Source organism: Amblyomma americanum, chromosome 8 (assembly GCF_052857255.1).
Source record: "Amblyomma americanum isolate KBUSLIRL-KWMA chromosome 8, ASM5285725v1, whole genome shotgun sequence".
Lineage (NCBI taxonomy): Eukaryota > Metazoa > Arthropoda > Arachnida > Ixodida > Ixodidae > Amblyomma > Amblyomma americanum.
Genome location: NC_135504.1, coordinates 39238342 through 39265704, shown reverse-complemented (window position 1 = coordinate 39265704; position 27363 = coordinate 39238342). Strand labels below are relative to the sequence as shown.

The following is a 27363-nucleotide window of genomic DNA, read 5'->3' as shown; positions in this document are numbered from 1 at the left end:
GAAATGTTTATTACGATTCTGTGTTCCGTAACTAATACTGCCATATTAGACAGCCAAAGTCATTGCCACGAGTTGGACAACATTTTGCAGAAAAAACTTGCATTTGTTTCGGCTGGAATTTCGGGTAGGACAGTAGTGCATCTCACACCATAAGTCCATGACATGCTACAATGTCATCAGCACGTGAAAAATGCAGCAGCACTTGACATGCAGCGATAAGTGAAGCTAAGGAATTTTTGAAATGAAATACTTGCTAGCTTGTTTCCTAAACAGAACAGTAGGTCAACATTAAATAACAACTTGCATATGCTTATTAAGGCGGTTATTAAGAATAACCGTTCTGCTACCCTGCACGGGAGAAAGGGGTGAAGGGATAACAAAAAAGGAGAAAGGAAAGTAGCAGGAAATCGAAGTCACTATGAAAAAGTCAGCAATCGTTTGGCAAAGTCACAGGCTATCGTGCAGACCAGAAGTTCTCAAGAAGTGAAGCAGTTCCTTGGAGGCCTTCGCCGCCGATCGCCGCGACCAGCGGCCGAGAATCATTTCCCTTCTCTCACCGTCCTGTCTCAGCGTCGTCGTCGCTCGGCCAATCTCTGCGACGCTAATTGACTCATCTAGCTACAATTCAGGCCGGAGAAAGGCGAGGAAGACTTAAAGAGAGTAAGTGGGTCGTAGAGTCTTCCTTGCTATACAAGCTGCGGGAAACCAACTCTAGGCGACTGCAGCGCTCTCTTGTTGAAGAAGGACCCACCGAGTCGCCCCGTCTTCGCTGACGACGCAGGCTTCAGAATTTCATTTCATTTCATTTTATTACCTTAAAGACCCCTCGCGGGGTATTACATGTGCTTAGATGTGCTTCTAACGAGTCCCGAGTGGCAATGGCTGGCAAGTGGCAATGTCATACTGCTTTACCAAACGATTGCCGTCTTTTTCATAGTGACTTCAATTTCCTGCTACTTTCTTGCTATCCCTTCACCCCTTTCTCCCGTGCAGGGTAGCAGAATGGTTATTCTTAATAACCGCCTTAATAAGCATATGCGGGTGAGTTGTGAATGTGATGAAATGTAATAGTGGGATGCCATACTGCTGTGTGTTCTAAATTTTGGGAGTGAAAAGAATACCTGCTCGGAGAAGCTGCATCTCGCACCGTAAGTCCATGGCATGCTACAATGTCATCAGCACATGAAAAATGCAGCAGCACTTGGCATGCAGCGATAACTGAAGCTAAGGAATTTTTGAAATGAAATACTTGCTAGCTTGTTTCCTTGCCAGAACAGAAGGTCAACATTAAATAACAACCCGCATATGCTTATTAAGGCTGCCTTTACAATGACGACCTTTGCTCAAGCAAATTATGGGTCTTCTAGTCATAGCTTTGACACTGCGAGACACTTCGTGTCGGTGTCAATGTTGGCCAGTATCTTGTTTCAGAACTCGTGCGGCGTCATACTCCATTTTTCTTCTAAGCACATAGTATAATATTGTAGCTGACATTTGCGAGAATGCTGCCAAAAACCACCCACTCTCTTACCATTTCTGTCAAATCATTACAAGCCTGAACTGCAAAATGCAGATCAATGCACAGGTGAACTGCCAGGTTTATAGTAGAAAATGTGGCCACCATAAAAAAAAAAAAGCTCAATTCGATGAAAAGTAGGTAATGCAGTGCTTGCATCTCTTTTTCAGCGAAGCCGCACTTACTGCTACTTTGAATGTTGTAATTGCTACTTTCCCTAACATTATCTATTATCACAGATAAAGGTGTCCAATACTTCCTGCACCCCTTCATCTGGTGTTGCATACACGCTTCTAGAATATGTTTTTACAAATGTTTTATTAGAGATGACAGCATTTGCTTTAATTTTTTTGTTCTTCCAGAACTGAGAGCTGCAGTTTTGCAGAATGATGTAAGTCGCATGCAGTAACCTGAACAGTGCCGTGAGCAAAACTACTGTATTGTATGTTGAAAATAGTGTGGTACTATTTTTTACTGGAGAGGAGAGAGAAATTTTTGAAGGGAAATGCAAGTTATTTTTGATGTCATGTGTGCGTGTGTGTGACAGCTGAAGAGATATCTAATAAAGTAGCCTGCAAGGCTTGGTTGCCTCTCATTACTGTGCTTTGTGAAATGGAAGTCACAACCCAGTCAAAATAATCTCTGTAGCTCTGTCAAGGTTCACAATGTTCAGTTGATGCCAAACTTGCAACGGTAGCTTCAGAAAATGAAACGTCTGAAAAGAAGTAAATTTGGTAATTTTTGGCCTTGATTGTGAGAAGTGTTTCATTGGATTCCACCCCCCACCATATGAGCTTTCAAAACTAAATGTAATAACTAGCAAAGCAGTAACTTTGGTTCAGAGTCAAGTTACAACCAATGACCATAATTATCTTAATTCACCAGCACATAGTTAGCTGTTACAGACTGTTCCCCCTGCTTACAGAAATAAAGGGCAACTTTGGTGTTATTTTCATGTCAATGCACTTTGACTGAAACGTATGCAGTAGGTTCACCTCTCTCTTCTGTGCTGCGCAGTGTTTCTGTTCAGCACAAATGGATTTAAAAATTTCCCTTTCGCCGACCTCAACAGTTGCAATTCCTGCGAGCAACCTTGAGTTTCTGATGTCACAAACTACCCGTCATTGGTAATTGTTCTCCGTTTCTTGCATTAAAAAAATTTGAGCATGTTTTCGGTCATGGCAGACAAATAATGGTTAGACTAGTCGCTTACAGTCGCCACTTAAGCCATTTGACGTGCAGAATAGGTTCCTTGGTAGTCTGTGACATCATCTGGTCTCCGAGACACAGTTGGTTTCCCATTTTTTTGCTCATTATTTTTAAAAGCCATTTATTAGGACGGAAAGAGGAAGGTTGAGGAAATACAATGTGATCCTCAAAATGTATAAATTTCTTAGGAGTTGCCCTTTAAATCCAGCTACACCCAGACAACACTGCTGCGATCACTGCTGTTTGCAGCAATATTCATACAAAATTTGATAACAGAGCACCAGTCTCTAAATGAGTTTACCCGTTGGTGCCCGCTTGTGTGAGCAGGGTCTCTATGCTTCACTGTTTACAGAACTTTTACAGGGCTACGAGAGGGGGCTTTGTATGCCTCGTAAGGAGAGATCACACAGCCTTGGAGGTCACTGGCATTTTCGGATCCTGTACACTACGTGCACCACTACTAGCAAAGCATAAAACGCGCATCTTAATTACTCCTTTTATGTTTGGAAATTATGAATAAACTGCACTGCCCAATTGTATCATTCTACACTTCATAAAGCTGCTTCCTTTATGACACTCCAAACACGGCAATCTATTTCCACATGCGGAATTATTCTTGTCAAGGCATCTCTTTCGGTGAAATTTCACGACCGTAAAGCTATCAAAGGGCCTTGACATCTATATAGCTCCGCAATAAATGCTAACCGAAAAGGCCGGGCAATTGAAGACCTTCAGGTGTTAAGCATGCAATAGTCTTCATGCTTTTAGAATGCGTCACAGCACAAACATCAACTAGAATGATGGGAAGCGTCAAGTCCAAGGAAGACTTGAAGTGCCCAAGTGAAGTACCACACCTGCACATACCTCAGAATGTGAGTCAGTTACAGGTGTAATTCCGCACCTTTCACGAGAATCTGTGCTCAAGTGGCAACGTTGCCGCCACTTTTCAGGAGCAAGTTGCGGACGAAAGGAAGAAAAAGCTGCACCATGTCAACAAAGAATAAATTTATTTAAAAGGTGTTGCCTTGTTTTGTTTTTCAGGTGTTTTGTTCTGGTGACATTTTTCTTTTTTCTTTCATAAGAGATGTGAGGATGGGGAAACATGGGATAGGAGGTTCATCAGAAAAAGAAAACATGGAAACACCAAAAAATAAGACGAGAATCGCCTACTTGGCTCTCGCACGAAAAAACATTCCTCTGGTCATGACGACCACTACAAGAGACATCCAGGTGCGAAATTTATTGCAAGAAAAAAAACATAAAAGCTCTATGAATAGACTGACCACATGGTGAAAAAAAAAACAACAAGAGTTGCACGTTGTGACGATGTAAATGTTGCGTGGTAGAACATTCGGCAACAGCAAAGCAAAACTTTCTAATTCACCTCAAAACAGTCACTTCTGCTTTAAAAACGAAAAGGCGCAAGTTCATCGAATGCGGGAGAATAATAGTAAAAAAAAAAGCTTGCCTAAAGCCCACTTGAGGGCTGAAGTTTTCACTGACTACAGTTTCGGAGAGCGTTGGGACCTCCTCGTACTGATAAAGGTGGCATGAAACACCGTTTCGAAGGGAAACTCGAAAACGGATATGCTGCAATTACCAAGTTTCCTAACAACGTTTTTGTCTCAGGAACAAATCTTTGGTGCTGTCATGACCAGTAGCTCCCCACCCTTATAAAGCATTAAGATCTGTTAATAAATGAACTATCTACAACGAAAATACGCAGAAAGAGGCAGGTCACTGAAGCCAGCCCTCATTCCAGCAAATCATTACTCAGCGAGAGTGAAGCGAAGAAGACTCGAAGGAAAACCAACGGTGCTGGTGGTGAAATGCAGTAAACGGGTTGATCATGGCAAAGCAATAAGCGCATGCTCTATTTTCACCACCCGCAGGAAAAAAAAAAAAAAAAACTCTGCCGTTGTCAGTAGCGAGATAGAAAAAGAACAAACAAACAAGGTGCAACAAATGAGCTGCTCTCTTCGACAACAGCTGCCTCCTTTTCCGCACCTTTAGCTGGAACCCGAGGTCGGGCCTGCTTATTAGGAGGCGAGCAGCCAAGTCATTTAATATTCTATGTACAAACAATTTGCTTAAATGTACCTACAATGTCCTATCACCATGGACTGCAACAGCAAAAGTCGAGAGGAAAAAAATTGCTGGGGTGTTATGTTACGATGTGATGATGGAGAGAGGAAGGAATGAGGAGAAGAAGAAAAGACAGAAGCGCAGAGACGGGAACAATGCGAGGGTTAAGCACTTCACTGTACTCTGCAGCAATGCTGTAACATGACTGGCAACTCTCTCCCCTTAGTCCGCCCACACTCTCTTCCTTAAAAAATACTTCAACCAGCATGCAACAACAACTGTGTGTGTGTGTCTGTGTGTTATGCTATGTACACCCACCAACCAACTGCCTTTGCCAAGCCAAGCAACAAATAGAAAAAAAAAGGAATAATTATAATAAAAATCCCCTGCTGCAGCACGGGGAAGCAACGACTCTCTCTTCACAAAAATCTGCAATGCCTTGCGCACACGGGTTGTGCAAAATAATCGTCAAGTGTCGCAAAAGTCATTGGCCTTGTGGTCTAAACATTGTGCCGGCAAAATGACGGCGGCGGCTCATACAACAGGAGGCTCGCAGCTCTGCCATTGTCAGTGTTAGGCCCTGTCAAGCCCCGTCAATGTCAAGTCTCGTGATATAATGCACAAGTCGGCTCGCTGTCTCAAACCACAGCCAGGCAGACCGCACTCGTCTTGGAGAGACACTGCTTTCTACACAAGCCACTGGAGTGAAAAAAAAGAAAAGATCAATTCTTATCCTTTTCAAGGCCGACCAGACAGTCGGGAATCTGTACAAGACCAGCGGGCTGTGATATGTGCAGATGTGCACGGTCTATTGCCACGACACTGCATCAAGCTGGAACCACCGACTTCAAGGCAGAGTGAGCTAAAAAAAAAAAAAGCGACTTCGGAGACAGCGCGCACGTGACTAGCAAGGCCTTTGTGCTTTGTTTGAAAGCCTCCCATTCGAAAGAGGGGGGAAAGCAACAGCTTCAATGGGAGGTGAAAAAGAGCGCTACACTGCCTCCGATACGCCGCCCCACTCGGCTATACAGCTGATCAGCACCAGGGAACTGAACATCCAGAAGAACTCCTTTCCTCGACCTCATGTAAGCAGCATTAAAAAAAAAGGGCCGCTTTATCAACACCACCGGCACGCTTTTTACACTGCTCCTGCTCCAAAACACACCACACCAAGGATGGCACACATTCTCCGCACTGACCACTGATCACACTAGCTTTCACGGCTCGCTTCCTGCAAACCATCCGGCTCTTTTCTGCTGTACATAGCTCGGCTCAACTCGGCTCCTTCTCTAATATTTCGCCTGCACACAACGTGGTGTGCACCGCGTCCCACACCCTTGCACATTCCGCAACTTCTGCGCTCGATCTGCAACATGCAACTGCCCTCGCTTCTCGCCCAACAACAACACGCCGCCATACCGGCAACGCAGGCTCACAACTCCCACAATCCGCTCCATCAACCCACCACGACGTGAAACCTAAAACAAAAGCTCGCCACAGTCCCTCCAAAGCTTCTACTCCTGGAAGAAACCGCACGTTTGTACAATACACACAGCTCCGCTGTCCCCAGCATGGGCGCCCTCCTGTGCGCGACACAGCGACCCACTTTGTCGCGTCGCTGCCGACATGCCAAAGGCAAAGGGAAACGAAACTGGACTCCTGCCGATAGCCGTGCCCTCGTGTGCCACAAGAAGCCAAGCAACAGCACCGAGCACGGCAGGCACGATTGAGCGCAGCAGCGCACGACGGCCAACATCAGCTGCACTCGCCACAAAGAGGGCTTACCGTCCCCAACTTGGAAAAAAAAAAAGAAAAGAATGACAAGGGATAATGACAGCAGGTGGGGTATTCCTACAAACATGCCAACGACTGGACAGGTTAGGAAAAGAATGGAAGAAATTATGAGACACGGCAGCAGCAGCTGAAACTCGCGCAACGTGCGCGACGTCTCACACCTCGGCTTCTTTCCAAGGGATAGCGGGCTCTGCAAGCAAGCATTTCGGCACGGGGCACCGTCGCAGCGTACGTACTGAAAAGCACATACTGCATGTGTGACGTGGTGTACCACGATGATAGGCTGATAAAATAGGGGGCGCAGCTGACAGAGACACAACCTAGATGGAAGTGAAACAAAGTCGGGGTGGAGCGGCGGGTGCGCAGTGTTTGTACGCGTACCATGCAGTGGCAAGCGCACTAGCACAACGGCTCGATTCCTTCCGTCGTTTTCAGCAGTGAAGGTGAACCACAGAAAAACAATAAAAAAACGGGAGAGAGAGAAAGGGGAGGAAAAATTGACGCCGAATAATGAGAACAACAGATGCAACAGTGAGTGTGAAGAAAAAGTGACACCGTAAGAAAATTTAAAACAAGAAAAAAGACAACAAAGACCCCGAGGGCCCACTTTTACAAAGAGAAAAACAATGACATTCCTATGCGAAAATAACAGAAGCGATAAACGCAGTGGTGGCCCTGGCCAAAGTAGTCGCCATACGTGGCACATGCACAAGGACAGGGGAAGGGGTGGGGGAGGAGCAAGGGGGAAAAAAGGTGCGCTTTACAACAGGTTCTTAGGAGAGGAAGAGACTTGTGGTAGGATGCAGTGAAGCACCAGCACGAAGAGTCCGCGGACACGGGGGCGGGAAAGGTGAACGAACAGCGACGACGTTCGGGAGGGCCAGCAAGGGTAGAGGAGGAAGGGGTAGAGGGTGGTGGTGGTGGTGGTAACACAGCAAAAAAGTCAACAAGTGAAAGCCACCATTAACACAAGGAGGAGGAGGTGGCAGAGTCCGAGGCAGATGCCGTGACGGCCGTCGAAGAAGACGACGACGGCGTGGTGGAAGTTGGCGGAGATGCCGACGATGGAGTTGCTGCGCCCTCGTCCGATCCGCTTCGGTGGACCTTCGACGGCGGAGGCCGCGCGGGGGAGTTGCTCTCCCGCTCTCGACCCGCCCCAACACTACCGGACGTGGAGGAAGGCGTTGACATAGCCGATGCCGTGGACGAAGAAGAGGTAGCCATCTCGTAATGACGCTTGCGCGGATGCGTCGGAAGAGGCGCCGCAGGCGGCGACGAAGAAGAGTCTGGCGTCGGCGGCTGGGCAAAAGTGGACGATGGCGCCTGCACAATGACGCTTGTCGGATGAAGAGGAGGGGGCGACGAGGCGGATGATGATGGTGTCTGCTCAGCGGTAGAGTGCCCAAGTGGCTTGGGCTGGTAGAAGAGCTCGGGTGGACCTCTGGGGTAACTCCGTTCTGCAAGGACAAGGAAGAAGGAAGGGGTAAGACAAAGCTCTAAAAGAGCTGCTTCACAGTCTTAAAATCAGTGGTGCAGTTATACTCGATTTCATACATAGCATGAAACGCTGCCAAAGCTAGCGCACCTTTTTGTGCTTGCTACATCCACACAGAAAAGTACCGTATATACTCGCCTAATGAACCCACTTTTTTTCCCAGAAAACTTGACATCAATTTGGGCGGAGGGTTCATTAGCGGAAAAAAATGTTTCAACCGATATTTTTGGAATAGCCAAAATTTCATATAGTCAAACCCAGATATATCAAATTTTATGGGGATCGGAAAATAGTTCGATAGAGAGAAAATTCGACATACAGAGAGAGGTTTAACGTGCACTAGAGATGACAAATTGTAGCTTACCGATCGGAAGAGTCATGAACCGCAAAGTCCGGGCACGCAACGTGAAAGCACTTTATTTCACGGAAAAAAAGAAAAAGGGCTAATTTTCGACTGCTTTTTGCTATGATTAATGAAGGTGAAAGCACTAGACTCAATCTTCTCGAGACTGTCCAGGTGCAACAGCCCGGTACCTTCCATTTCGGTGCAACAAGGTCGAATGAGGCTGAATGCCGATGCCAGTTCGGCGGCATCAGCCTTCACCGTCGTCATTCAAAGCTTCAGGACATTCATCTCCAGCCACGTCGAGACCTGCCTTGTCGAAACAGCTCGCTAACATGGCCTGTTTTACGTCATTCTAGGCGCCAGTACTCATCTGGATGGCGCCGAGCAGGTCAGTCTTGAGATCAGTTCCCATGCAGAGGTTTATAAGTAGCCGCTGAACAAGTCGCCTTCCGTAGCCTACTTTGAAAGCCTCTATGATACCCTGGTCCATGGGCTGCAGTCTCGCTGTGGTGTTCGGTGGCAGAAACTTGAGTTCAATGTTCTGCAGCCAGCAAGTCGTTTGATGGGCCGAGCAGTTGTCTAACAGAAGGCATACTCGGCGGACCGACCTGCGCAACTCGGCGTCCCAAGTCTGCAGCCATTCAACAAAAAGCTGACGTGTCATGCAGACCTTTCTATTACAGCAGTAGCAGACGGGAAGCTGCTTGCAATTCTTGAAGCAGTGCGGTGACGTGTTCTTTCCGATAATAAACGGATGCAGCTTGCACGAGCCATCCACGTTTGCCGCAAGTAGAACCGCCACATGAAATTTGCTCATTTTCCCATTGTGACATGAGCTCCCACAGAGATCAAGTGCCTTATTTGGCAGCAGTTGCCAAAAGAGACCAGTCTCGCCTGCATTGAAGACTTCGGCAGGTGAAAACTATGCAGCGATCTTTGGCCACTCCTCTGAAAGCCACTGCTGCATCTCCTGGCTGCTGACAGCAGCACTTTCGCCTGAAATGGCTTTTACCACAATGCCGTGGCGGTTTTTAAACCGTTGCAGCCACCCAGTGCCACCGCGAAAGTTCTCTTCGCCAAGAGCCGCGGCAAACCATTTGGCCTTCTCCATTAACATGGGGCCATCCACAGGGATGTTTTTTGCTCTGTCTTCGAGAAACCATGCATACAGTGCCTTCTGAACTTTGTCGAAAGCAGCAGGGCGCACATGACATGCTCCCGTGCGACTATGTCCTGCTTGTTTTTTAACAGTGTACTTAAGAGTGCTCCGCGGAATGCCAAATGCGTGTACCACGGAGGACTTCTTTTAGCCATTCTCGACGCAGCGGATCACCGCTAGGCTTTGTTGCAAAGTCCAGATTCTTTCTTTTTTACGTCTGCAGATGCCATAGCTCCCTAGATGACAGCAGTCACGCACGCTACAATTGGAGCGTTGAAACAAAGACACGCACAAGAAAAATGCGACAGGCCCCACACTGGCCGATGGAGTTGACTGGCATCAGTCGACGAGGCACAAAGGAAAATGAAAGAAAGAGCGGGAGAAAACTCATTGGAAATGCGTCCTTCGTGCTAGTTGTGCCATTCATGGGTTGCTGTGGGCGCAACCACCGCCTGGCTCTTTCCAGTTCTCTAGTCTCCCTCACCAGTGAGGAGGCACTGCCTTCACTTATAACCTGCTTTCTCTCTTTCCCGAGGAGGCATGGTTTGCAAACGTCGGCGCTCGCATCCGTGCCCAGTGTTGTGCGATCGGAGTTGCGAGTGTCTGTGAAAAAAGCGTACCTCCCAGGGGCTCGGTGCGGCGTTTGAAATACCGAATGGCCGGAGCAACTGGAGTTCGATACACTACGCAACTGTCCTATACTTTTACACAGTATTTTCAAGGGGATGATCTTAGTGTTCGATACAGCCAATATTTCGAAATATGCGGGTTCAATATATCCGGGTTTGACTGTGTGTCCACCCGCCCCTCCGTCTGTCCGTCAACAAAAGTATGTGGTCAGCCGGTGTTAAGCTTTGTTCACTTCGAAAAGTGTTTGCTTGGAGCCGCCACCACCACCACCGGCGCTTTTGTCAAGGGCACACAATGTCTTGGCGCTCTGCCCGGTTCGCTGAGTGTGCCACCCACATCGCAGGAGCTCTTGTCAATTGATAAACAAGCTGTGATGTTATCGGCGCGCTGCATGTTGGCACGGTGCATGCTGGCATGCCGTCAAAGTCTGTGTTGCGGACTGCGCCAAAACCAAGGGACGTACTATGAAAAGCTAGCAATTAAAAAAAACTGAATTCTGAGTGACAAAAGTTGGGGGTGGGTTCATTACACGTGTATATACGGTAGTCAGCCACATTTCCAAAGTAAACGCAAGCATCTTTTGTTGCCGCAAAGCTCAAGTACGGTGACTTGCAATGTCCAGCACTTTGTTCTATCTTTTACCACGTTGTCAATTCAGAAATGGGAACAAAAATTTTTCTTCCCGTTTGTGAAGTGGCAATTTCAAAACCACGAAACTCAATTTCTATGATAGGCAAGATAATTCTGCCCTTGTTGCAGAGCTTGATGTCAGAAGAGGCCAATGGCATGCATTCTAGCAAGTTCCCCACAGCAAAATTTCTTGCAAGATCTTGGCAAAAAGTTGCATAACATAATAAGTAAGTGCACAAGGACTAGCATTACATAAAATATATGTCATCTTTGGAATCGGCACACAAAAATAAGTGTTCCTCAATGATTCTGGCTTTATTTTTAATTTTTGTTTCTTCTAAGACCGCCTTCCCCCCTTAATATGCTTGCTGTTGAGAGGACCAAATCATCCGTTTGAATCAATCAGTAGTTGAAAATGAGTGAGTTTGAACTGATGTTCCACTCTACACCAAAACGTCACACCTTGTGCTGGTCACTAGCTAGAGGCGGCAATGCTGAAAGACGCTGATGTGCACTGCACGCCATCTTCGATGCAGTGTGGTCGGGGGGGACCCACCTTGGTCGAGCCGTGGTGAGTCGCTGCGCATGCCATTGCTCTTGAGGACACCATTGGAGACAACCGTGGGCTGGTGGGCCACCAGAACCTTCGGTTTGCTGTTGGTGAATGCCGGCAAGAGTGGAGACGCTCCCAATTGGTGGCTACCACCTGGTGACAAAGGGAGCAGAGACAGGCTCACGCAGAGTTCTACAGGATCTGGAGGCATGCATGGCCATTCTACCAAGCTGTTTGTCAGTGCCCAGCTCAGGGAACCTCAAGCCGGGTTCAGGAGAATGAACAGCATGCCTCAACGTGTCCCTTTCCTATCACCCGCTTTGTTAAGGACAAATCATACTGCAAGTGTTCACAGCAGACTGTTCCCACTCTATGTGCAGCCAGCTGTACTTAACTGAATTCTAGCACTTTTGGTGGTGTGCGTGTCTTCGTGCTCTTTTTTTTGAGTGCACATTATGCAGGAAGGGACGGGCGCCAAGACATGTAGGGTTTTAAATGGCTGTTGGTGTCCCAAAGAGATTCCTTTGTCTAGCCACTGTCTTTAGCCATGATATAGTGGCAACTGGTAACAGTACATGCAGGCATCCATTTCTCAGTAATGTGCAAGTGCACATGGCACGAAGAAACTTTTAGAGGTCATGCCAGTGCCATAAACATATGCTCTGAGCGGTACAGACCACATCTGCACATCTCTACCTAAGGGCCTTTTTAAAAGCCCCAGGAGAAAAACAATCATTTTAGACTGGTGCATTATGTTTCCAGGATAACAAACCTAAACGGAGAAGAAGCTGACTTGCTCAGTGCCTGCAGTGAGTAACCATTCACTTTTGCACAGTATATGAATAATGACCCCAGCAATTGCATATACTGTACCTTATATTATCTAGCCACATGTTAATGACAGTCTTCTGATTACTTTTTTTTTTCTATTGTGTTTGCAAGCAAATAAATGTAAATGTGTTATATGTTGAAGACTAATTGACACAGTGAAAAAGCAATTACATATTTAAATTCAGCACAAAAATAACTGAGTAAGACTGAACAGATCACTTCGTTTTGGCTCATATAGCTCTAATACCCCTGAACCCTCCTTCATAGCAGCTAGGATCAGCAACCCGATACTTTCCACCAGGTCCCAGCACTTGAGATGCAGTGCAGACCATCTGAAGACACTTTCCTTGGGGAGACTGTTTGTTCTAACTGGCAACCATGTGTGCTAGATACTTGTCTGACAAGGAACAGCCTTACTGCAATAAACACAAACTCGTTGCTACTCATCACAATGGTGCTGTCATTTTGTACATCTCCCCCAAGTTTTCATACCGCTCCCTCCGCAGCTCCAAGACATCAAAATCCTCACCAAAGTGATTCCCACCAACACGCCATTCAAGGCTTGCCATTCAGGTGTGTTATTCTTTGCAGAGCCTCCCGTCGCACTAATGTGGTGGCACAAGTTGGTAAAAAGACTTTGCGTTTCCCCAGGATTCACATCATTGAAAAGCAATCTTGCCCTGGTGCTAGGACAGTATCGTCATGGGAAAGGCCTCAAGCAAGAAAAGAGGCAATGCTATCACAAAATACATTTTCAGATGAGGACCGAGGGCTACCTTAAAGGAGGAACAAAAATTCATAGCCGATCAATGCAATTCATCTGGAAGAGTATGCATTCGCCATTCGGATTGGTGTTCCCACCGGAGAGAGCAGCCACTGCCGCTGGTGGGTTCAGACCGTGTCAGCATGTGCCGCGATTCATTTCATCAATCGCCCTGTGACACTCCATACCCCCTTCTCCACTGTCAATTCTGACTGGCGACCACGGTGTCCCACTCGTCAGCCATCGCCTCCCCACCCCCGTCTTCCCTCTCTCCACATTGCTTCCTGACAGCCAAGGCTTCATATGCCAACACTGGACAGTTTTTGCGATAACGGGCAATCTATACCAACACATTACAATAATGTAAACTGTTGCTTTGGCGATGGGCCTACGGCAGCCTAATGCATCTTAGCTAGACCTAGCCGTGCCAAATTCGAGAGATACAATGGAATTTTTTCCATTTCCTGGTTCTTGATCAGGGTCATAACGAGTCATGCTTAGCATTGACTCCACCTATCTGGTGAGAAAAAATGCAACTGGAAGATTGGTGGCTCAAAAGCAGAGAGGTGACAAAAGGATAGAAGTGTAGGATTAAAAATGGATTTACAGAAAATGGCAAATTTATAGACAGAACTATAACACTGTTAAAGAAATATAAAGAAAAACGTCAAAAGAAACATAAGACTGCTTACGTGTGAGAAGGCATAAGCCCGCCCGCTCACTTTGTGAATGCAGTCGCCGCACGCTGCTGTGCGATGTCACCTGATGCCATGGAGCTGGCAGTTCTACCTCTGCATGGCTCTTTGTAGCCGCTGCACCTTTTCTGATCTGCGCGCTGATGCGATAGCTAATGGGTTAATGCCCATATATGCAGAACTGGTCATTCTGTACTAAACATTCATAGCTCTCTGGGAGCCCTCACAGGACTCCTGGCGCAGTGGTGCAGTGGTTAAGTGGTGCGCCACCACGTCGGGATGGCAGGCGTTGCCACCAGTGGAATTTGTGCGATCCAGGTTGCCGTTCCCAAGCGACCTCGCGTGACCATAATGCATCTTTGACAGTATGGATGATAAGACACGCACTCGACGACCAGCGCGAAGTGATCACCTCAAGTAAAACAAGCTGCAAGATCACTTTACTGGCAGATATCACCTGATCCCAAATTATCTTCAGACTGACAGTAATGGTGGCTTAGATGATTGTTCAGAGCGGCGCTCCAAGCATGCCCCACGGCCATTGATGTGATGTGGCCTTCGCCTAGCATAATGTTTTGCATTTGAAAATTATGTGAAACTTAAAATCACCCAACTTTCTGTACATTGTGGCCTCGTTCCTCCCATTACATTCCTCTACAGTAGAATCTTGATACAATGGTGGTCGATACAAATTTCGTGACTAATATTAATTTGTAAAACTTCCTGGACAGAGTACATTCTGGACATGTAGAATTTTGGGTATTTCGTACGCTCTCATGTGCCTTTATGGATGGTACAAATCCCACCCTTGAGCACTAAGCGCTGCCTGCACATTGCTGATGTAGTGATTGTCAGCCACATTACTGAGCAGTGGCGCACAGCGATGAATAAATCCAGTCAGCTGTAAACAGAGCTGAGTGAGTGCACTTTCCGAGCTTCAGCACAGAGACTGTGTTCGTTTTAGATTATACAAATAATTTTCACGGCCCCGTGAGATTCATATCATTTGAGATTCTACCGTACTTTTGATTCTCTCGTTTCAAGGCCACAAAAACAACACTCGCATCACATTTGTGTGCTTCTACTGCGACAGCAGTAAAAGCATGTAAGGGTATCCGCGCAGTTCTCCGATGCTTCGCTCCCTTGCACAAAGGCACTCCAAAGAAGCTGCTGCGTTTCTCCTCTTCATGTTATGTCCTTGCAGGAACAGCCTGCTCTTAAGTAGACACTTTTTTTTCATATGCTTCACCCCTCAGCAGAGAGCCATCACAGAGAGACCATTATGACAGGTGACTGCAACTGCATTTCAGCTCTTCCATGTCTCGCACACCCTGGTTCGGCGCACTTGCATATTTGAATACGCGCAGTTGGTCACTAAACAAACTTATATAACTTGTAAGATCAGGATTTGCCAAAATTTTCAATGTAGTAGCCAGGAAGGTTTTACTGCGCGAGTGAACTGGCCTTGTAGTAACATCAGATCTCCGTTGGGTTCAATCCCAAGCAACTCAATAGGGACTAAGTGATGCGATTGGCTGAAGCCGTTTTGAAGCAGCTTTTTGGAGCAGCCAAAAGGGCATTTCGGAGCAGGGAAACAGGTTTTTGGAGCAGCTCAAGGTTCATTGCCAAGTGGAAAAATTGACTTTGCGAGAAGTAAAATAGTAAAATAAGGAGGAAGACTTTGGGAACAAAAAGGTGTGCCATAAAAAGAGTGTTAGGGGCATTTCGATGCGGGCAAAATGCGAAAACACCTGTGTACTTAGATTTAGGTGCACATTAAAGAACCCCAGCTGGTCCAAATTATTCCGGAGTCCCCCACTACGGCGTGCCTCATAATCAGATCGTGGTTTTGGCACGTAAGACCCCATAATTTAATTAAATTAGAGGCAATTGTGCAACATCATGTGTTGGCCCAAATAACTAATTTTAGAACTTCAGCATCATTTGTTATGTGACTAAGTATAGATCAGTGCTGTGTTACAGCCGCCAAGCCCCTATAGGACAGCAGCTATAAACGGACAACAAGCAAGTCAGTGGAACTTTTATTTAAATATGACTAGAATGCAAATGACAAGCTTACAGAAAAACGATGAAAAAACACTATCAACGGTTCTAAACATATAACTGAATAATAATTATGTACATGTAATGACAGCACAACTTCTCGGCTTCTTGGCCTATCAAAAAGCAGTGGACTTGTTCTGTGCCGTTTTCTGTAAGCAACATCATTCACTCTTCAACTGCAAAATATTGCCTAGTTGGCTGCCTTAGGCGACATTTTGTCAAGAGCAGCTGAAAGCCTTGTTTTCTCTAAAGCAAGCAAGGCCTGCCCACTTTCAATATCGCCAAAATCCTTCGTCTTTATGCCGTTGTTGATGAGCAGCTCTGCATTCACCAACATATTCTTTGCTGTTTCTACTTCCAGCTGGAGGCTTTTGTCAGCATCACTTGGCGTCATCTTGGGAACTTTGGCACGCTGCCGTTTGGCAGCCTGATCTTCTTCAACTGCCAAACGTTCTCTGTACCTTTTGCTTGCCCCTCGCACTGTTCTGACAACATCAGGCGTAACATCAATGCTAGACGGGCCACTACCAAAGCGTTTGGCATACGAAACAATGTTCCTTATGCCATTTACGGTCTGAAAAGTCAATCGAGACCTTTCATTAAGTTGCCGACGGTTCACTATAAACCCCCTTTCTACATATGCATTTCCGTGTGGAATGCAGAGCAACGCTTTGACAATCGTGCTCAACAGAGGGTACCTGGCTCCATTGTCAGGCTTCTCATCAAAAATGGTCTGCCAGTGCTTTTAAACAGAAATGGATGCATCTGATTCAATGTGCTGCAGCCGGAGGAGGTTGTATTCGTCCATCAAAGCAGAGATGTCGCGCAGCTGTTTAACTTGTGGAGCTAGTTGTCAGAGATCACTGCATGAGGATTCTTTTTCCCCTAGACTCTGGCTTCAGGAAGCGTAGACTCTTCAGCAATAAATTACCGAATGGCAGTTGTGACACGAGGTACTCTGTGCACTTGATATAAAACTTTCTGGCGCCCAGCCTAAATGCTCTTTTGTCCGCTGCCTCCCAAGATGATGTTTCCCGCTCAGCGTCCTCTCCAATCTCCACTTAAGCTTTCCAGTTTGCAGGAGACTTGGCCTGCAGTAGTGGCAGCTCTGTGCCATTCTTAGAGCTATAGGACTCTTTAGTCATGAAACGTCCACACAGCTTAAAAACTAAAGCCACCATTTCACTATAAAGCAGATGAGCCAAAGGTTTGCTCTTTTGAAACAGAGACAAAAAATCGGTAAAAATATCTGCAGCATTCTTCTTCATGAACAGGAGCTTTGCATAACACGTTCTGTCTGAAAACGCTTTCCTCAGGTGTTGACGCAGTTGTCCTCCCAAACGACAAGCTGAATCAGACATGACAACACTTCTGATCGCTGGAAACTCCTCAATGAGGCGATCTACTGCAGGCTCTAACGTAAGCCACCTGGAGCTCAAATGACGCAAGAAAACGTTGCTTGGCAGTTGAAGCACTTCTTGCTGGGCCTTAATCGAAGCACTTTGTACAGCACTTTTGAAAAAGTAATATACATCCACGACTACTGCCTCAACTTCTGAACGAAAAGAATCTATGCCATGGCTGAATGCATTATGAACTTTGTGAAGGCAGTATTCGCCTACATCTATGAGGTTTGGGTGCAGTTCCTTCAGTTTCTTTTTGACAGCTTTCATTACATTAGGCCCATCACTAAAAAACAAATGAAGTTGTTCTGTGGAAGATCCTGTGAAGCCTTTCTTAGACTGAGAAGGATATCAGCCGTAGCTAAGCCTAACCTGAAAGACTGAAGATGTTCCACAACGACATGTTTTGTAATGCATGAAACGTACCTCACTATCACATCTAGTTGTTGGCAACGTTGCTCCGGCAATGGTGTTTCATCAACTGCAATTGGGTAGAAAACATTTGGTCTGTTTAGTTCATCGATTACAAGTTTTCGAAAGTGGGGCCCAAGACCACAAGACACCATGTAGGAGGCTTTGGTTCGTTTGCAGGAAAACGGTTTAGCAATTTCGCAATTGGGGAACATCATCGGAAACAGAGACGTGGCTGTATCCGCCCAGGAGAAGGGAACTTCTCCGAGAGTAATCCCCAGAACAAAGAGAGTCTCTGCACGAACCACGCGGTCGCCTGAGAGTGTCGCTGAACTCTGCAAGAAGTCCAAATGCGTCTGACAGGTCTTCGGCGTTTTCAGTACACCTGCAGGATCACAATGGTTCTTCGTGGCCTCAATGTGCCGCTTGCTTGTAGCGTGTCACTTTATCGCTGCAACACCATGCTGTGTGCATTTAATGGTGTGATTGCAGACAATGCGGAATCCACTGCCATCAATGCATTGGCAACACCAAGATGATATGGTGTCACCATTTTCGTCCTCCTTGCTGAGGATGTCAAGATGTCGATGTTGAACTTGGTGGAACGACCTGAGGAACAACAAATTTCTTAGTTTAGTATCGCGTCACATACATGCATTTGGCATGCTAGAAGAATCAGTTTTAGAGGCACCAGGCAAGACAACTCCCCAAAAATGCTTTAAAAGCGATTGTATCACCACACGCCATCACAAAGCATCACTATACCAGTGCAGTGCTTTTTCATAACGGTTTATTAAGAAAGTTCCGTGAACTCACCTTTAAGCTTCGAAGGCGCCATTTCAATGATGCAATGATGATTTCAGTGCTGCAGCATTCCAAGCACGTCATTGTCCGGTAGTTCGACTTGCCCTACACAAGCGCTCACGTTTTAACTGGTTGGTTTAACTGGGTTTATTCTACTTCGAAGTTAGCAGTTCACATTTCCCCCATTGATGGCAGCGATGGCGTAGAGGTAGAACATCCGCCTCGCGTGCAAGAGGACCGGGCTCAAATCCTGGTGCCGCACAATTCTCCACCGGGTTTAAAATAATAAAAAAAAATCCGCGTGTCGATGGAATTGCGTAACCAGGCCTGGAGTGCGGCCTTATCTCGGTGACCAGAACCGACAACGCACTCTCTCACCACAGCAGGATTTGGCCACCCTGGTGTAGTACTTGGCCACAACCTTCTATTATCAAACCAATTAACCCTCGGCCCTCAGTCCCCAGCGGCTGCAGAGCAACTGACCACGGCGGCGGTCAGACCTGTGACGCAGCGGAGGGTGCTAAGAATCTCTGGCTCCGGACAGGCCGCCATTGGAATCTGAACCTGGCAACGCTTAACGCTAGAACTTTAGCTAGTGAGGCTAGCCTAGCAGTGCTGTTTGAGTAACTAGCGGGAATTAAATGGGATGTGATAGGGCTTAGTGAAGTTAGGAGGACAGGTGAGGCGTATACAGTACTAAAGGACGGACACATACTGTGCTATCGCGGGTTAGAGGATAGACGAGAACTAGGTGTGGGATTCCTCATTAATAAGGATATAGCTGGCAACGTAGAGGAGTTCTACAGTATTAACGAGAGGGTAGCAGCTATAGTAATTAGGCTGAATAGGAGGTACAAGCTGAAAGTGGTGCAGGCCTACGCACCCACATCCAGCTATGATGACCAGACCGTTGAAAGTTTCTATGAGGACGTAGAATCGGCAATGAATAAAGTAAAATCGCAGTACACTGTACTGATGGGCGACTTCAATGCGAAGGTGGGCAAGAAGCAGGCTGACGACCACGCGGTAGGTGACTATGGGATAGGCTCTAGAAATAGCAGGGGAGAGTTATTAGTCGAATTCGCGGATAGAAATAATTTACGGATCATGAATACCTTCTTCCGCAAACGAGAAAACAGGAAGTGGACCTGGAAGAACCCCAATGGTGAGATTAAAAATGAAACCGACTTCATACTAAGCGCTAAACCTGGCATCATTCAGGATGTGGCCGTCCTCGAAAAGGTGCGTTGTAGCGACCACAGAATGGTAAGGTCTAGAATTAGCTTAGACTTGAAGAGGGAACGGAAGAAGCTAGTGAAGAAGAAGACCATTAACAAGTTAGCCGTAAGAAGGAAAGCACAGGAGTTTAGGATAGCGCTGCAAAACAGATATTCGGCTTTAACTGAGGAAGATAATCTTGATGTTCATTCAATGCACGATAATCTGACATCAATAATTACGGAGTGCGCAGTAGAAGTAGGCGGTAGGACAGTTCGAAAGGATACCGGGAAGCTATCTCAGGTGACGAAAGATCTGATTAAGAAGCGCCAAAACATGAGGGCATCTAACCCTACCGATAGAATAGAACTAACGGAGCTATCAAAGTTAATAAAAAAGCGCAAGGTAGCCGACATAAGGAAGTTTAATATGGAGAGAATCGAGCATGCTATAAAGAATGGAGGTAGCCTAAAAACAGTGAAGAGGAAACTAGGCATAGGTAAAAACCAGATGTATGCATTAAGGGGGGATGAGGGTCTTGAAAACTTTTTTTTTATTTCTTAACATATCTTCCTGAAAATTGGCATGCAGATATACCTTTGAATGCTAATCCCAAATATATATTCAGATTTTATATATCTCATCTAGAAATGAAGATATGGCAAAATAATTTATGCCACTTAGGTCTTTTCTTACGGGCCATTATGGTGATTTCTTAATTAAAAAAACTAGTTTTAAAGTAATGCTGTCATTCTTAAGGGCCCATTGCACATCCTAAAGCTAAAGAAATTTTTAAAAAGTCATCACATAGGTCATGAATGAATAACAAAGTAGGAGGAAAAAAACAATGTGGGAGTAATTAGCTTAGATCTGACCTAATTGCTAGTCTATTCGGTTTAATGAAAATTGAAAAGCTTTAGGATGTAGCTGAGGTGTTGCTGAAAAAAATGATACCTACTTCAATAAAATCAGTCGATGCAAACATTATGAAAAGTTCCGTAAGGCAAAGGCATTTGATCGAAAAAGCAAAGCTGAGAAAATTGCATTCAAAGTTTTGCTTACTCTGCCATTTTTGTTTACTGATCATATGGAAAAATTTAATGCTTTAGCATGCTGCCCAGTCATTGCTGAACAAAATAACACCAAATTTACAGAAATCTGTTCATGTAAAGATTATGAAAACCTCTGTATTGCATTGGCACTTGACAAAAAAAAGCTCCGAAAATCACTTGCTATATTCTTTGAATCTGCCACACATTCACAAAAGTCCTGGGCAGTAGTCCTGGGTGCTGTCAGGCTTGTGCTTCTTGGCCATCCTCTTCTTCACCTTTTCAGCATTGGTGTGACCCTTATCAGACCTGCACAGCCTCTGTTTATCTTTTTCAAGGCTCCTACCAATGAGGCAGCTCCCAGGCCTGTAACCAAGCTGTGCTGCAACAGCTCTGCTGGTTGTTGCCATTCCTTGGTTGAAGCGAGAAACTGCTTCTTGCCAGGTTAAAAACAGGACAGTGAGGAGTGTCTAATGCGAATGTTCAAGCTTCAGCTTAGAGCGCACAACGTCTTGGCGCTCTGCCAAGTTCGCCGAGCTCCCCCCCAGCTCTCCTCAAAATATATATATATATTTAAAAAAAAACAAATGATGTTATCAGCGGCGGCAGCGGCTTGGCGCGCTGCCAAGGTCCGCGCTGCGCGTGCTTGTCGAAGCGTTGAGCACGCGAGCTCGGTTCAGCCGCGTCCGTCGGCACGAAGCGGCGTGCGCAAACGCCGAAGTCGACGTTAGGCTTAGGTCAGCCGGCTCGGCCGCTTCCGACGACACGGAATTCGAAGCGGCTTGCATCGTATCAAAAGTCGATATTTTCCACGGGCTTAGTCCAGGCACATCCACCGGCACTGCAGAGACTTGCGGTAACACCGAAGTTGACGACGATCGGCATTGTCCAGCCGCGTCCACTGGCGATGCTGGCGTCAACAGGGTTTGTTCAGCCGCGTCCACCGGCGAAGCTGTTGTTGGCGAGCTCAGTCCAGCCGCATGCACCGAGGGTACAGCAGCTTGCGGCATCACCGAAGCTGCAGTTCTCGACGATGCATCGCTCTACTTATTCCATGCGCGTCTCTTTTTGCCGACTGCTTTTCGCGTGCTTGCTTTCAAGCGCGCGTCTCGGGCCATCGTGACACACGGAACAGACACCAGGCAGGCAAATACACGCAAAAGCACGAAATTCGGGGCTAAAAGAAGCGATTCAATAGCCAAAATGTCTACAATAACGATAAGGAAAACGGCAGAACGAAAAATACTAGGAAACAAAGAGGAGCGCGAAAAATGACGGGCGTGCAGGCGAAAGCAGACGACGGGAAGGAGCCGAACAACGCGGCCGCGGGGGGGCAAAGCATGCGTCACGGCCAATCAGAGGGCTGCGCCTCGAGGAGCGCCCGTTTTACCCAATCGGCGGCCGTCTCGCGACGCTTTCCCCCCTCGCGAACGGGTACTGATAGCTCCGCTGTGCGAGGGTCTACAGCTTGCCGTAAGGCGCCAAATTGGAGAGCGGGAAACCAGCTTTCAAACGAGACTAAGATGGCGCCGATCGGTTCGCGTCGCGCGGAGCTACGGCAGCTTGAAAATGGGGCAAACCTTCGCGCTTGGCGTTCAATTTCGGCTCACCGACGTTTCTAAATTGCCGTTTTTTTCATACTTTGAGTTGGAATTCAGCTAAAATATTTTGTAGAGGCATAGTTGGGACATTAAAGACTTCAAAATCGCAATTTTTGAAAATTGCCATTTTTGACCATTTTTCGCGATTTCAAGACCCGCGTCCCCCCTTAAGAGACAAGCAGGGCAATGTCATAAGCAATATGGATAAGATAGTTAACGTAGCCGAAGAGTTCTACACAGACCTGTACAGCAGCCAATGTAATCAGAGCGTTAATGAGAAAGAAAGCAGTGCACAGCAATGCGTCATCCCGCCAGTAACGAAAGATGAAGTAAAGAAAGCCTTAGAAGCAATGAAAAGGGGAAAAGCAGCTGGGGAAGATCAGATAACAGCAGATCTGTTGAAGGATGGAGGGGACATTGTGCTAGAAAAACTAGCCACCCTGTATACGCAATGCCTTATGACCTCGACTGTACCAGAAGCTTGGAAGAATGCAAACATTATCTTAATTCATAAGAAGGGAGACGCCAAGGACTTGAAAAATTACAGACCGATCAGCTTACTATCCGTTGCCTACAAAGTATTTACTAAGGTAATCGCTAATAGAGTCAGGGCAACGTTAGACCTTAAACAACCAAATGATCAGGCAGGCTTTCGTAAAGGATATTCCTCAATAGATCATATTCACACTATCAATCAGGTGATAGAGAAATGTGCAGAATATAACCAACCTCTATATATAGCTTTCATTGATTACGAGAAAGCATTCGACTCAGTGGAAACCTCAGCAGTCATACAGGCATTGCGTAATCAGGGGGTAGAAGAGCCTTATGTCAAAATACTGGAAGATATATATAGCAACTGCACAGCTACTATAGTCCTCCATAAAGTCAGCAATAAAATTCCAATAAGGAAGGGCGTCAGGCAAGGAGACACGATCTCGCCAATGCTGTTCACCGCATGTTTACAGGAGGTATTTCGAGGCCTGAATTGGGAACAAGAATAAATGGAGAATACCTAAATAATCTGCGATTTGCTGATGACATTGCCTTGCTGAGTCACTCAGGAGGGGAACTGCAAATCATGATCAATGAGTTAGACAGGCAGAGCAGATCGATGGGTCTAAAAATTAACATGCAGAAAACCAAGGTAATGTTCAACAGCCTAGCAAGGAACAACAGTTCACAATTGGCAGCGAAAGCCTAGAGATTGTGACGGAATATGTCTACTTAGGGCAGGTAGTGACAGCTGATCCGGATCATGAGAGGGAGATAACTAGAAGGATAAGAATGGGGTGGAGTGCATATGGCAAATTCTCGCAGATCATGAGTGGCAGTTTACCAATTTTCCTCAAGAGGAAAGTGTACAACAGCTTAATCTTACCGGTACTCACCTACGGGGCAGAAATGTGGAGGCTAACGAAAAGAGTTCAGCTTAAGTTAAGGACAACGCAGCGAGCCATGGAAAGAAAAATGATAGGTGTAACGTTTAGAGATCGGAAGCGGGCAGAGTGGGTGAGGGAACAAACACGGGTTAACAACATCCTAGTCGAAATCAAGAGAAAGAAATGGGCTTGGGCAGGGCATGTAATGCGAAGGCAAGATAACCACTGGTCCTTAAGGGTAACGGAGTGGATTCCAAGAGAAAGTAAGCGTAGCAGGGGGCGGCAGAAGGTTAGGTGGGTGGATGAGATCAAGAAGTTTGCAGGCAAAGGGTGGATGCCGCTGGCAAAGGATAGGGTTAATTGGAGAGACATGGGAGAGGCCTTTGCCCTGCAGTGGGTGTAGTAAGACTGATGATGATGATGATTGATGTCGCTCGCATCTGTGGGGCGCATGGACGTTTCGACCTCGAGATATTAGTTTCGCTTTCGGAATGTGAAAATACGCGTTTGGCGCGGAATAGCAAAAATGTAGCAGGATGTAGTAGGATTTGCCTTTTGGTGCAATTGGCGCAGCTATCCCATCACTGGGGACTAGAAGCACTCCTGTGAAAGCAGTACAAGATTTAAAATTTTATGAAAGAAGGTTGTGGAAAGCTTGTAAAGAAGATAGGATATTTTAAATAGGTTATGAGGAGATAGCGTGATTGACTATGAGTTATAACCGAGAAAAATTTGTAACCTCACTTTCATTCTGTAGGCAATTCCAATTATGCACTTCCTTATCAAGCACACCACCAAATCCTTGCCTGATTATGCACCAGTCCTGCCAATAACTAAAAAAATATAATAAAAGAAAGTAGAAATTCACCGATGATTACAATATTTCTAATGCGAAATTTGAGCGCAGTTCTTTAGCCCTTTTTTTTTTTAAAAAATCAGCGCCATCTGTTATATGAAGAGCAAAAGTGTAAAGGTACAACAGTGGTGCAACAGATGGCACTACTATGGGTCGGTTGCAATTATGGAGCTAGCTTCCGCCTCATGCTTCCGCCTCCTCCCCCCTCCTCCGTTTCCCTCGCTATCACAGTCTTTCGTCTGCTTCGCTCAGTTACACCGAGGCACGCCGCTCAATGCAAGAACGGGCACCTAAAAGCTGCACTAAGAAAAAAAAAAGCAATAATAGCCCATTGAGCCTGCAAAAGTATGTATCAGTCCTTCTATAGACATCAACGAGTGCAGTAAAGTGGCATTCACACAGGTGACGTAACCCTCTCCCAGCAATGGCAAGTGTGCACCAAGTGACAGGTAAGTGATATTTTTGAGAGATCGCTGGCAGATGTAGGTAATCTTCAGCTGTGGACAGGAGCCTCCTCCTTGTTAATGGTGCTTTCTTCATATCCGCGCATCATCATCTCAGCTCGAGCTCTCGAAATTGCTTTGTTGCTTTTAGCTGGTCGTTTGTCTGGTGATCACCTCTCTGCACCCAGCCGCCAGTGTGAAAGTGGTGCAGGGAAGCGAGTTCCATCAAACAGTAACATTGTGCACGTCCCTCCTTGATGGGCTCCCTTGTGTGAATACAGCATCAAAGGCAAACTAAGAAGCCCCGTTGACTAAACTAGACCTATGAGCATTTGTAGTCTTTGAAACTAAGAAGCCCAGTTGACTAAACTAGACCTATGAGCATTTGTAGTCTGTGCTTGGGAAAACAAGAGAGACAAACAAAAAGAAGCAAGCTTACTGTCACCTTTAATTGCTTTTGCACTCAGGTGTTTTTATGGCTGGCTGCCAGTTAAACGTAGCCGGAAAATCCACATTCTGCTGGAAGCAGTAGCCAGTGTAACCTGTTAGCTGTGCCACCACCACCATTCGCCAACGACCGCCCCACCGCACAGTAGAGGGCAGAGCAGTCACCTGGGGAGCCGGGGGCCGACTGGCTGGCCTTGATCTCGCGTGCCAGGTACGAGGCCTGGGGTGGTGCCAATCCAGGAGGAATGGCCATCATGGCCGGCGGCTGCAGGGGAGAGTTGGGTGCCCCCTCAGGGGCCACTCCCTCCGGCACAGGACTGGGTTCCCGCGACAGCGAGTCCGGCGTCACCAGGCCACTGTGGGCACCGTGGCTTGGAGACGCAGGTGCCGATCTGCACAGAAGGAAACAGAGCATAAGATTACGATGATCATTATAAAAAGCAGAGGGCTCTCCCAGTGGTCTCCACTTAACCCTGTCCTGTGCCAGTAACGACTAGGAATCCTTGCAAACTGGTACGGCTGCCACATGGCAATCACAGAGTTGAAAACCAACTTATTTCTTCGAGCCTAGTCAGTTGCCAATCTGACTTGATGCCCCAAGACGACAGAAAACTGCCTTTAATTAAATTAAACTGGTTTTTGGGGAAAGGAAATGGTGCTGTATCTGTCTCACATCTGAACTGCCCCATCAGGAAAGAAATAATGGAGGGACTGAGAGAAGAAAGAGGTGCTGTATTGGAGGGCTCCGGAATGATTTCGGATCTTTAACATGCACTGACATCCCACAGCACACAGGCGCTTTTGCGTTTGGCCTCCATCGAAACGCGGCTGCCGTGGTCGGGTTCGAACCCGGGTACTCCGGATTGGTAGCCGAGCGGCCTAACCACTGAGCCACCGCGGCGGGGAAAATATCCTTATATCCTTGGCCAATCAGCAGAACCACAGAACATGATGCAAAAGCATGTTGCATTTCTTGATATCCATTTCCGCACATAATTATTAACATACTCTCCAATATCACTGAAAGGACAATGCTTACTTAGATTTATGTGAAGTTCTGGAAATAAGCACACATTGATGCTGCACTCTTCTCCAAAGCCAACTAACTTCGTCGTACATGGCTTGTGACAAAAGGTGGAAACCTGATGCTGGTTTATACAGTATTTTCTTGATGGCCAGTGTTAATTACCACTAGAAATTTACTTTAGCCATAAGGCAGTGGCAACAGATTCTCCGACTCAGCAGTCACAAATAGCAACTGCTTGTTGCTCACTGCCAATCATGCGTGAGCTCCAGTACTGTTATGACGCGCTGCTGAAAACACGTCCAAAATATCCAATGCCATGTGGCAAGATGCGAGTGCATACCAGATTCTGAAATGTAAAACAAACATGCCCATGTGCTGTCTTCGCTCAGTCTTTTCATCCTAGTGTTCAAGAAGTCCAACTGTCCACTATTTTTCAATGCAGAGCACCAGATGGTGCTATCCTCTCAAATGCCAACGGGAGCCTACGTAGTCTCACAGCCTCCCAGCTTACGGTGGGTGTTGACATCTTGCCCAACATTACCAAAAATGGCTACCCAACTTGACGGGCCACCATTCTGGTTTCCCAGTTTCACTGATGCAGTTACACAGACTTATCTCTAATAGCCGTTTCTGCACGCATTTTTGTTCCATGTGCACAAACAACATTTCTGCTGGTTTCTGTTGTCTGTTACATTGGCGCTGTAATTGGTTTGGTGTAACAGAATGGCTTTCAAGCGATGGCAGCTAGTAGCAAGAAATGCTGACGTATTGGCATCAGCGTTTGCCTGCCTGGTGTGAACGCACAATTCAGAGAATATGCATCAGGTGTCTTAAGGGGGGACACTGATCTTAAAGCTATTTTCATTATTTCTATGCCAATAATAATGAAATTTAACTATATTGCCCAGTTTTTTGTGCTGATTTCAAATATGCCTTTCTTTTTTTTCTAAGC

The 27363-nt window shown here is 46.4% G+C and overlaps 1 protein-coding gene across 1 annotated transcript in view; it reads right to left on the bottom strand.

Annotated features, from left to right (window-relative positions):
* Positions 1–3715: 3715 nt before the first annotated feature.
* The window catches only part of FoxK (forkhead box K), an 83674-nt gene continuing 60026 nt past the window's right edge, over positions 3716–27363 (bottom strand). Inside the window, exons 6-8 of the mRNA XM_077634559.1 lie at positions 25550–25776; positions 11421–11570; positions 3716–8061 (exon numbers count right to left, since the gene is read on the bottom strand). Coding sequence (XP_077490685.1) covers positions 7568–8061; positions 11421–11570; positions 25550–25776 — 871 coding nt within the window. The 3' untranslated portion in view covers positions 3716–7567. The remainder of the gene's footprint in view (positions 8062–11420; positions 11571–25549; positions 25777–27363) is intronic.